The sequence below is a fragment of the Crinia signifera genome, chromosome 8 (genome assembly GCF_055691185.1).
Source record: "Crinia signifera chromosome 8, ASM5569118v1, whole genome shotgun sequence".
Taxonomy (NCBI): domain Eukaryota; kingdom Metazoa; phylum Chordata; class Amphibia; order Anura; family Myobatrachidae; genus Crinia; species Crinia signifera.
The window spans coordinates 117756795-117769474 of NC_139224.1; the positions used below are offsets into that span (position 1 = coordinate 117756795).

At 42.6% G+C, this 12680-nt stretch overlaps 2 protein-coding genes across 2 annotated transcripts in view; one reads left to right on the forward strand and one right to left on the reverse strand.

The window, feature by feature from the left end:
• The window catches only part of DPYD (dihydropyrimidine dehydrogenase), a 1077189-nt gene that overhangs the window by 753343 nt on the left and 311166 nt on the right, over nt 1–12680 (reverse strand). The window contains exon 5 of the mRNA XM_083157059.1: nt 8855–9016. Within this exon, the coding sequence (XP_083013185.1) occupies nt 8855–9016 (162 nt within the window). The remainder of the gene's footprint in view (nt 1–8854; nt 9017–12680) is intronic.
• LOC146026899 (E3 SUMO-protein ligase ZBED1-like) lies at nt 4977–7342 on the forward strand. The gene is made up of 2 exons (XM_083157949.1): nt 4977–6067; nt 6329–7342. The coding sequence occupies exons 1-2, from the start codon at nt 4977–4979 to the stop codon at nt 6990–6992; spliced, it is 1755 nt and encodes a 584-aa protein (XP_083014075.1). The 3' UTR covers nt 6993–7342.

Here is a 12680-nt window from a genome sequence, read left to right on the forward strand (position 1 = left end):
ACAGCGCACTAAGTTGACATGTTTCTACCATCTGGTGCATACTGATTTGAATGCATTCCCCGTTTATATACTACTGTCCATGATTTCCCCCGCTTGTTTGCATGTATCGTGCCCGTCCAACATTGCTGTTAGGTTACCAGGGCAACCAGACCTCCTTGTACACACACCCCCCTCCTCACCCCTCCGTTCGTCTCAGCGGCTGACACTTACAGCCAGCCGCTTGCGTCCTAGCAACTGTCTCTTCTAGCCAGCCGCTCGCGCGCACCTTGTCACCCCAGCACACTTCTTCACTTAGTGTGCGTGTATGTAGCAGCCTCGCTGCTGTACCCCGCAGTCTCCTGCATTGTAGTCTACCAGCATTACACAGGGAACTCCCTGGGCCAGCCCAGCGCTGACGCTCCGGGAGAACCCTGATGACTCACTAGCTTGCCACTCCCCCAGCTTCCAGCCCCGCTGTCATTCACTGTTAGTGACGCTACCTGACGTCACAGGAGGTCTGACTGGCCTCTATCTGGAGCAATTTGGGCGCAATTTTGTGCTATTTAAACAGCACACTGTAATGTGACTACACCTCTGATGAAAACCACTAGGAAGTGGTTGAAACGGCTGTTAGGTTACAGCTGACTGTCTGTGCATATCATGCCTGTACATTAAACGCTTTTTTCACTTCTACATCCGTGTGCCGGTTCAATCCTCACCTGCAAGGGAAGGGGGTAAGTGCTCTTTATATATATATATATATATATATATATATATATATATATATATATATATATATATATATATATATATATATATATATATATATATATGTGTGTGTACAAAAATTACAATTATCAGCGCCCGAATTCAAAGCTTTTTCAAATAGCCCCACAGTCCAGCTGGGGAAATCTTTTGTGTAGCCACAAACGGATAAAGCACCAGAGTCCAATATTTTGACCCGCAATCAATCTTTTCCAATTCTCAGGAGGAGAATCTTCTGGAACCCACAGAGGTAACAATCTAGTAGAACATGGAGGGAAAAGAGAGCTTCATAGTGCATTAAAAGGAGTTTATTGGGGAATGCATAAACAATCCACGGTATACAAAGATAAAGCCTCGTACCCCATCAAAGTACTCTGTGGGCTGAGTGTCACACGGTTTGACATATAATTTTAGCCACTGGCAAGACTGCTCACACGTACCATTGATTGACCCACAGGCTTCTCTCAGACAGCCTCGCCAAGCTGGATTGCTGGACGGGAGACAAGGAACACCGGCCAGGGGACACGTATGGAAGGCAGCAGAGGGAGCGACGTAAGCCAGAGGGCGTGGCTAGTACGTCAGCTCCAAGTGTATTTATAGTGCATATATATATATATATATATATATATATATATATAATCCAAGGGTTTCTCCGGGGAGAAAATAGGCACTCTCCTAAATTAAGTCATAAACTTGTTGTAATCCAAGTATTTTGATTTATTAGTCATCCAATAAGTTGGTACAATATATTGTGCTCAATGATATTCCGACGTTTCGGTCCAATATAGGCGGACCTTTATCAAGGAGCATGAGTCAGCAAAGTACACATAATCATCGATGGGGCAACATGAAGTATGTTGGAAAACCTCCTACTGCAGGAGGACACCATGGTGACATGATAAAGGTCCGCCTATATTGGACCGAAACGTCGGAGTATCATTGAGCACAATATATTGTACCAACTTATTGGATGACTAATAAATCAAAATACTTGGATTACAACAAGTTTATGACTTTACTTAGGAGAGTGCCTATTTTCTCCCCGGAGAAACCCTTGGATTGTACTAAGGTGTTCATACTTGAAATGAACTCCCTTTAGGCACCCCGCCCGCTGCTACTATTACACACCCCGTGCGAGTGCGGTCTTCCACAGAATCTATATATATATATATATATATATATATGTATATATATATATATATATGTCTAGTGCCCGTTTGTGTGTCTCCAAAGCACTGCCATCTGTTGGCAACGAGTGGAAATACATATCTTCCTCTCTCACACATAAACAAACACAGAGGCAATCACAAGGGAGCAGACTAGTTTTCTAAGCATTTGCTTTGAGCGGGCTTACTAGTATATTATATTCATAGAGCATCACAGTAATGCTGTGTTATACAATATATACAGTTCATTCTTGTTGTTCAAAGTGCATCTCTATAATCACACTTTTAACTAGTCCAACAATGTCTGAGGGTACTAACAGTCATTCTTATCATGGAAAGCAGTTGTTGGAGTGGGCTGGTATACGTCGGTAAGTCGTACTATCACTTCTCTTACTACATTACCTCCACTGGAAGATTAACAAATTCCAGTCTCATACATTTTTCTATACCACCACTTACACACTTTTCACTTTATGTAAGCAGTATATTCTTCTGCTTTATGTCATTTCAGTGCATGAGTAGTCATACTTGCCTAATGTAACAGAACACCAGGGGTCCAAATATTGTGGATTCTCGTGGTCTGGCAAAATACAAATAACTCTCCTGCATCCAGCCCACTTTCTGTTCACAGCAAGTCCATCATGTCCCATAGCAAAGTGCTGTGAATCACTGCATCATGGTGTAGGGTACTAGGTCATGAAGACATCAGTCATGTCACAATGACCTCTGCACTAACCACATGGATTTTCTCTTCAGCGTCTCCCAGACCAGTGAACAAAAAAGTAACCAGCTCTGTGTTTAGCATAAAAAAATAATCGTGCTTTTTGCTTCACAAATAATTTAAAGGCTATGTATAGTTGCATGTATTAAAGGTCTTGAGAGCTTCCAATTTTGCTTCTGTAGCATATAAAGTAAAGTATTATCTATAAAAAATGATAGCACAGTGCCGTTCAGAGGCATATTACCCTGCAAATTGGTAAAATACTGTATTGGCATTGAAACTGCTGCTGAATAAAACATTGCTCACGTGGTTTAGAATAGTAGTTTTAGTTTGTTTAAAATACTAATAATTTGTATTCAGCAAAAGCGTATACAGAACATCTATGTTTTTCTTTATTATAATGGTAGATTTCTTTATTTTACTTGATTGTGCACAGTATATATGAGAATATATATATATATATATATATATATATATATATTAGTGGTGGGCAGATTAACGCGTTATTATCGCGTTAACGAAAAAACATGTTAACGCCGATAATTTCATTAACGCGTTAACTCGTACGTCACGTGATCCGGCTGATCTCAGACCCGGAAGCCGGAAGAACAGCGCATTTTCGCGCCAAAACAGCAGCCGAGGTCCGCGCGCATGCGCATTGGCACTAGGAGGACGCCAGATTTTCGCGCCAAGACACAGCAGCCGAGGTCCGCGCGCGTGCGCATCGGCACTTGGAGGACACCAGGACGTGTCTGCCGTGGTCCCCGCGAGTGTGCTGCAGCATTTAGAAGATGCCAGGATACCACTGCTGACATCCCCTTGCATGTGCTGCCACACTTGGAAGACGCCAGGATACCGGTGCAGAGGTCCACATGCATGTGCTGCTGCTGCACTTGGAAGACGCCAGGATAACACTGCAGAGGTCCCCGTGCATGTAATAGCAGAGGGGCTGCCAGATAGGAGGAGGGAGAAGATCCCCAGGTGACTAGTATAAAGGGGGTCATTATGAATGTGAGCAAGGACGCTGTGTAGTCTACATGAGGGGAGGATGTCACTGCAGGCCCATACCAGAGGGGTAACATGAGGGGAGGATGCCATGCCAGAGGGGTACATGAGGGGAGGATGCTACTGCAGCCACATAACAGAGGGGTGGATGCCATACCAGAGGGGTACATCAGGGGAGGATGTTACTGCAGCCCCATAACAGAGGGGTGGATGCCATACCAGAGGGGTACATCAGGGGAGGATGCTACTGCAGCCCCATAACAGAGGGGTGGATGCCATACCAGAGGGGTACATCAGGGGAGGATGCTACTGCAGCCCCATAACAGAGGGGTGGATGCCATACCAGAGGGGTACATCAGGGGAGGATGCTACTGCAGCCCCATAACAGAGGGGTGGATGCCATACCAGAGGGGTACATCAGGTGAGGATGTTACTGCAGCCCCATAACAGAGGGGTGGATGCCATACCAGAGGGGTACATCAGGGGAGGATGTTACTGCAGCCCCATAACAGAGGGGTGGATGCCATACCAGAGGGGTACATCAGGGGAGGATGCTACTGCAGCCACATAACAGAGGGGTGGATGCCATACCAGAGGGGTACATCAGGGGAGGATGTTACTGCAGCCCCATAACAGAGGGGTGGATGCCATACCAGAGGGGTACATCAGGGGAGGATGTTACTGCAGCCCCATAACAGAGGGGTGGATGCCATACTAGAGGGGTACATCAGGGGAGAATGCTACTGCAGCCTCATAACAGAGGGGTACAAGCCACTAGGGCTGGGGTAATAGGGTGGGTACTGTATTTCACTGGGGATGGGGTGAGTACACAATTGTAAACAGTTCTATAAGTTTGCATGTCAGTGTCCAATACCTACCTTAACATTCCAGCAAACTTGGGTAGAACGATAAAGTGGCAGTACTAAAGAACGGACAGAGTGACATCACCGCAGGCTGTCCGGCAAGACGCGCAATTACCCAACTACTGACCAGCAGCAACGGGAGCTTCGTGCAAGACTACAAGAGATCGTCTGAGGTTGAGGTATGGAAAGGGGGTAATGAAAGTTGTAGCCTGCGGCAGCTTACTAAGAGCCCTTTATTTATTAACAGTTTATATTATATAGCACAGCATATTCATTTGTGCTTTACAATGAAGATAGTGATAGAACAAACTGGGTATTTACAGACAGTTAAACATTAGGAAGGCCCTGCTCGCAAGACAATAATCAATAATCAGTGGCACAGCAAAACTGGGGTGTAAAGTCTACTTTTTTTTTTTCTATATGATACAGTGGTCTTATCTTACTTTTTTTTCTGTCCCCCCTCACAGAAATGACTAAATGGAGAAAGGAACAGAAATATTACATGGACATTTTCATTTTAAATCTCTTCCAGACGGCAGAGTTGATAAAACCAAAGTTGTTTGTAAACACTGCAACGTTGAATTGTCTTATCACCGGAGTACTTCGAGTTTAAAGTATCATTTAAATGCAATACACAGCGTTGATTCCAGAAAATCACCCAACGAAACAAACAGTGCAGTGAGGCTTCGGCAGACTACGTTGGATACAACATATGGGAGAAGTATAGATAAACAAAAGCAAGAAAAGCTAACAAATAACTTAGCGAAGTGGATAGCTACAAGCTGCAGGCCGATTAGTATTGTGGAAGATGTCGGTCTCAAGAACATTCTTAGAATCGCAACGAATGACAGCACATATGAGCCTCCCTCAAGACGCACCATCACAAGAAGAATACATGACTTGTATGAAAAGGAGAGGACTACAAAAGCGACAGCGATACAACATGCACCACATGTTGCTCTCACTGGAGACTACTGGACATCGCTAGGTAACCATAATTACCTTGGAGTTACAGTGCATTATATAAATGAAAAGTGGGAGCTGCATTCACATGCTCTGACTGTAATGAAAACAGAAGAGAGACATTTTGCTGAAACATGTGCAGAACATTTTATTCATGTTGCACAGAAGTGGGACATTTCAGATAAAGTCAGCACACTTAGCACAGATAGCGCAAGAAATTTGATTGCCGCTGCAAGACATCTGCCTTTTGAACACATCCCCTGCACTGCACACAGTCTCCAGCGTTCTATTACTGTATCTTTACAGAACAGTGCATTTGACAATGTCCTGGCCAAATGCAGAAAGGTTGTGGGCCACTTTAAACACAGTCCATCAAATGCTGCAGAATTAGAAAAACAACAAATTGAACATGGACAAAAGAAGGAGTCGCTTATACAAGACATTCCAACCAGATGGAATTCGACTCTGGACATGGTAAAAAGCGTCTGCAGAAATGAACAGCCACTGAGGGATGTCCTCACCACACACAACACCAAGATTGCCATGCCAACTAAAGCTGAAATGGACAAACTGCAGAGGTTGGAAACGCTGCTGGAGCCCTGCAGGTATATTTTACATACATCATATATTTCATTTTCTCACTGTACTGTCTGTAAAAGATGTAGCATGAATGGGATGTAGTTACGATGCTGGCTCTCGGTATCCCATCGGTGAAGATCCTGCAGGGAGGGTTAAGGGTAGGACGGTTTAGTATATTTACTGGGGACTGTCTGAGTACTGGGATGCCACTGTTAGTATACACTAGAATTGTCAGAATTCTCCCATACCCAACAAAATGGGTTTGAATTTTTGTTTTACTGTTGCAGGTATGTGACGGAACTTCTGGGAGGAGAAAAGTATGTTTCGTGCTCTGTGGTTCTACCTGCTTTTTGCCATCTTTCTCGGGTCATGGCGAGCTCAGATGATGACCCTGCCTACGTGGTCAAATTTAAGTCTACATTCATAACAGACCTGGAGACACGCAAGGGAAATGCCAATCTTGCATATCTGAAGATTGCTAGTGCATTGGATCCAAGATTCAAAGACCTCAAGTGTATACCCAGACCTGAGAGGGTTGAGGTGTGGGCCTCAGTCACCAACTTACTCAAGGAACAGAGGTTTGCTGCAGAGAAACTGGTGGAAGCAACAACAGAGCCACCAAATAAAAAGTTAGCCCTATTGGCTGCTTCATCAGAGTCTGATTCTGAACAAGAGGAAGATTCAGTTGAGAACAGTGTGCGTCGATACAGAGCGGAGCCCACCATCAGTACAGAGTCCTGTCCGTTAGAGTGGTGGTCCAAACATGCAGGCTCACACAGCAGGCTGGCCTCTATTGCACAGAAGTACTTGGCCACACCTGCAACATCAGTACCCTGTGAAAGGTTGTTTTCTCTTGCTGGTCATATTGTGCAGAAGAAGAGAGTTTGTTTATCATCTGAAAATGTAAATAACCTGGTGTGTCTTAGCAACTGGCTTGGTGCTGAGGGCTAAATAGGTTACACACCTAAAAGATATCTGTCCAATCTGTCTGGTGGGAATAAAATCTGGTAATGTATGAGGGCATATAACAATCAACCTTTTCCTCCCAAACACTGGAAAACAGACAGTGGTCATTCATCATTCATTACATCTGTTGTATTGATATAACACATTTCTCGAAACAATTGTTTTTGTCTGTTTTCCAATGTTTGGGAGCAAATAGTTGATTGATGATTGTTCTTTGCTCTCATACCTTACAAATATTTGTTCCCAACAGATAGATTCGACAGATATCTTTTAGGTATGTACTCTAGTTGGAGGAATGGACAGTAAATGCCATCTGTGTATTCTTTTTTGGTGTGCTCGACCACTTCACTTTAACAGGGACACTTGCTACTGTACATAGGAGCAGATGTACTAAGTGTGAAGAAGGGATAAAGAAGTGATAAAGCAGTGAAAAGTGCAGGGTGATAAGGTACCAGACAGTCAGCTCTTGTCAAATCCATAATTATTGACCAGTGCATTATCACCTTGCACTTTTCACTGCTTTATCACTTCTTAATCCATACCTCCCAACATGACCCATTCCAGGAGGGATAGAATGCTCTGTTTCTGGACTTCCCTCTTATTTTATGATTGCCATCACCTGTTTTCAACAGGTTAATAATGGATAAGAAAGGTGTTCCACAACAGATGATGGCAATCATTAATCAAGAGGAAAGTCCACGAATAGAGCATTCTGTTTCTCCTGGAGAGGGGCATGTTGGGAGGTATGCTTTATCCCCTTCTCCAGGCTTAATACATCTGCCCCATACACTGTTTATACTGCTACGTTATGATTGTGGACTTTGGACTCTGAGGGTAACGTTTCTCTAAAAAGCTAGCAAACAGCTAGCAAATAGCTTTGATTTTATATTTAAAATTTACCATTTATTTTACATTAATGCTAAAGAAATATTACATGCTAATGTGGATGTTAAAGCATACCTACCAACATGACCCTTTCCTCTAGGGGCAGAATGCTCTATTCCTGGGCTTTCCTCTTAATTTATGATTACTATCATCTGTGGTGAAGCACCTGTCTTAGGGCCTTATTCTAGTTCACTCTTTCTGACAAATTCCTTCTTAGATGGACAAAACCATGTGCACTGCACATTTTACATCTGCCCCCTGCAGTGCATATAGTTTTGTCCATCTAAGAAGGATTTTGTCAGAGAGAGTGAACTAGATCTAACCTGTTCAAAACAGGTAATGGCAATCATAAATTAAGAGGAAAGTCCAGGAGTAGAGTAGTTTGTCCCTCCAGGTATGGGTCATGTTGGGAGGAAATATTAGAATTATTTTAATTTATTTTATTCATTTATTTTAAATGCTACATTATAAGTAAATACTGCTGTGAAAAAGCACATTTTACTAAGTGTTTGCAAGCCAAATGTTATTGCACTGTTGTTCCTATAGCAGTTCTTAATAAAAGTGCGCAATACACTACTTTTTGAATACGTTCTTGAATTTTTGCATATAAATGCGATTAATCGCAGTTAATCGTAAAAATTTACTGAGATTAATCGCTATTAAAAATTTTAATCGTTGCCCACAACTAATATATATATATATATATATATATATATATATATATATATATATATATATATATATATATATATATATATATATATATATATATATATAATAATAGGATGCGGCGGCACTCGGAAAGAACCAAACGGAGACCAGGATAGTCACCCATATATATATATATATATATATATATATATATATATATATATATATATATATATATATATATATATATATATGAATCTTTTGAGTGTTTACATGTGTACAATACTGTATGATAAGCAATCACTACATACCTCAGTGGCAAACTGCTGTAGTCCTCCAATATTAATTGGACCTTCCTCCGTTGCATATAAATTGCATCCACCTACACAAAGGTCGGAAGTTGGACAAACCATCCCACATGTCAAGCCAAGTGGGTTATCAGAAAGGATAGTCCTGGCAGCTCCATAGTAGTTCTGCAAATAGAATGAAGTCACTATTAAAATTCCAGTAATGATAACACAGACTTAATAAACTGCTGCAAGCAATCATTTTCACAGGTTGTCTTGCTGAATTTTTCATACTAGTACTGTATAAGTGTAACAAATATATATTTATTCATATGGACATATGTGTAATACAGGATATGATTATAGTTGATGTGCCCTAGTATGCCACTAACCTCATAAATCCCCTTTCCACTAGAAGAACCTAAAATTGCCCCACCCACTTACATGGGTACCTATTTCACTGCTACCCTTAGCAGGAAGTAGGTTCTGGTGTAATCATCTCTGCCTATGGACTGAAAGTCCATTGTTGGACTCACCCCAAATATAAGAAGGGCATGGAGGCAGTGCCTTAACTAGACATTTTGTTGCCCTGTGCCCAAAAGAAAATTGGTCCCCCCACCATATCCGAAACAGGGACAGCATGTGACTGTGGATTAGAGTGGGTATTAATGCCAACATGACCCATTCCAGGAGGGATAAAATGCTCTGTTCCGTGACTTCCATGCCATTGGCAGTTGGGTGGCTGCAACACTGTCCAAAATTCAGATAGGGGAGGCCCACCAACTGCCACCCCAATCACTACAGTCTTCCCTATTTGAATTTTGGACAGTGGTGCAGTACCACCTCTGCAACTGCCACTGAGAAAGAATTCCAGGTGCAGAACATTTTGTCCCTTCTGGAATGGGTCATGTTGGAGTTATGTTAATGGAAGTAAATCTTCTATATATTTAGCCAGATCTGTAAGTCATGTGTGTGTATAACGCTGGGTGGAGTTACAGCCGCCGCCCAGCATTATACACACAGGGTGATTGACAGACTGCCTTACAATATTCCACCCCCCCCCCCCCCTGGCCAGCGTTATAACAACAGATTCAGCCTTATACACACCCCAAGTTAGGCCCCCTGCCCAGCATTGTACACAAAGGGTCCGTTCCCAGGGCCTGAGCCCTCCCTGCGCTGCAGGATGTGAGGTTCCCACTCCATGCGCTCACTGCTCTTATAAACACCGGGTGCCTGTCCCCGCCTCCCAAAAAGTAATGACGGGTTCCCAGTGGCCTATTGCGGGTGCAGCCGCAGCAAGTGCTGCCGCCCTGCCTGCACTTGCTGCCTGTGCCACTCTTGATTACCAGAGCACATAGCAGCAAAGACACGTGGACACAGACTCTGTACCTAGCTTGGCCACACTGGCTCCACAGGCAGAGAGCAGGAACTTGCTGATCCTGGGCCATCTGTCCGGTACAGAACCGCCTGCGGGTGACTGCATGCCTGGGAGCCGGGTGCTGCGGCTGCCGTACACCGGCCTGGGACTCCCAGCAGCCCCTGTTAAGCAAATACATAAGGTAGGACACAGCTTTGCACCTCTCACACTTATGATTGGCTGCCTTCCTTGCCCGGCGATGCTGATTGGTTGGCCATGGTCTGAAAACTATTGTCACCTGGCAAGAATGGCAGCCAGTCACTCCAATAAATGACACTGGGCTAATGCCATTTGTGTAAAAAATAGATTTAACTATTGGATTCTGCTGTTAAAAGAATCAGCTAGGAAGAATGTGGTTTACATTCGGTGCTTCTCCCCCCAAAGTGCACTCTTGGCCGCTAGGCGGTCAAGAGTGCACTTCAGAGGCAGTAGCACCAAAAGTAGACATTACATCGTTCTGGGTATGGGTACACACTAGCATTTTTTAATTTTGCCAAGTACATGGATGCCTACATGGAAAGAAGAGGATGATCTCCAAGTCATAGGAGCTGGAAAGTATATTATCCTTCTACAGGTAACTAGGATTCTACTGGACAAGGGGACATGCTTTGGGTACAGTCGAATGGTGATTTCTTCTCACATTCTTTTAATGGCATATACCTTCATATTCCTAAATAGGAATATGACTATGCCTGTCAAAATAATATGAATAGGCATATAACGGCAATAGTAAATGTGGAAAATAGTTACAGGCAGTCGTATTCCCTTACGACTGCCTACAAACATGTCTATTTCAGGCGAATTCACCTTAGTAAATTTCCCCCAAAGTATGTCACTACCTCCAGAAATAGGCCCCGAATACACCAAAATGCACTTAAAGACATCAGGGCCAAATGTAATAGGGTGAGAGTTTTGGAAAGTGAGAGATTTTGGGAGAGTTTTCCCATGTTTTTTAAAGCAGCAATCAATTACATGGCAAAATCAATCTGGTTTTGCAGTGTGATTGCTGCTTTAAAAAAAAGGGGGAAACTCTCCCAAAAATAGACAGTAATTCAGTGATTTTAGCTGTTTATATGGATTTTTTTTTAATTAATAAAATCCAAAATCAACAATTGTAGTTTTAGCAAAACCAAATACAGATCCAAACCCTGAGGAAGCTATAGAAAACGGAACCGGAAAAAGAGGCCGGTGCACATCTCTACTCTACATACCGGTGTGTCACCCTATGAGGGATGATACTTAAATGCTGGCTCCTCCTCAGTATCAGGGACCTATGACATTATAGAGTGCTGCCAAAATGTAGTGGTGCTGCCAGACCAGTCTCTAGGGGAAGCCCAGCATCTTTGGAAATGCATAACATGCCCCAATAATGATGGGAAATTAGTTAGGTCACGAAGATTCACCAACTTTTTGGTTGCAGGGGGTGGTGTCTTTTTTAGCAAACTGGGTGACCTCTGGCCCTGCATATTGTGTACAGTGTCAATTACATTTAGGAATTAAAAGACAGAATGCATTTGTATGAGAAGGGGGCTTGATTTTATGCTGGATTTAACATTAAGGGCTTAATTCAGAGTTGATCACTGATCTACAAATACGCAGATGCCTCCGAGTGGTTAGCCACCACCCAGAAAATCTGCGAGAGAAATGTGAAAATTTTAGCAATACACTATCCTGTCACACATCCATACGTAATTCATTTACCGCCAAATGATTTTCCCAGTTTGTGCAATGTGAGTAACTCTGACCATTCCACAACTCTCTGAGACAGGTGGATCGAGGCCAGTGCTTAAGTCACAGACCCTCCCTTAAAATGAGTGGGTACATCTGCGTTTTTCCTGACACTCCCATAAAAGGTTACCACCCTCCAAAGCCCAGCTTCCTGTCAGTCCAATTTGTCAGGGGATTGCAATATTTTTGCTATTTTTAGCGCTTTTTAGGGCCTCTGACTGGCTCTAAAACAGCATTGTCGATGTAAAATAGGAGAGTTGAAGTGTTGATATTGAGCTCACTTGAGTTAAGATTTACAGTATCAACCCTTCTGCAGAGTTCAAATGGAAAAGTTTTCATTAGAAACCAATCATATTCAAGCTATTATTGTATAGCCTGCACTAGAGAACTGCTACTGTAGCTAGAATCTGATTGTTGTGGACAATTTGTCTTCTTTAGAAGTTTGGTTATGTTTCCCATGAAGTGTACTGCTGCTAAAGATGCTGGATTTATTCACAATAACAATAATCATAATTTTAGTTCTCCAACTGACTCTCTCCATTTGTTTTCTTAAGAATAAAATAGAAATACAACAAAATAATAACACGTTTTTCAGTTACAAGTGACTTTGTTTCAACAAATGAACATTCAATACATTTTACATAGTGGATTTTGATCAATGCACTTTAACACCATTTGCAGGGCTTTTATTGCACACGTTCCATC

Bases quoted from the DNA above. Each gene is read 5' to 3' on its own strand.
- LOC146026899 (XM_083157949.1), top strand. From the start codon at position 4,977: ATGGAGAAAGGAACAGAAATATTACATGGACATTTTCATTTTAAATCT. The intron at 6,068-6,328 runs GTATATTTTACA...TTACTGTTGCAG, and splicing joins ACGCTGCTGGAGCCCTGCAG to GTATGTGACGGAACTTCTGG.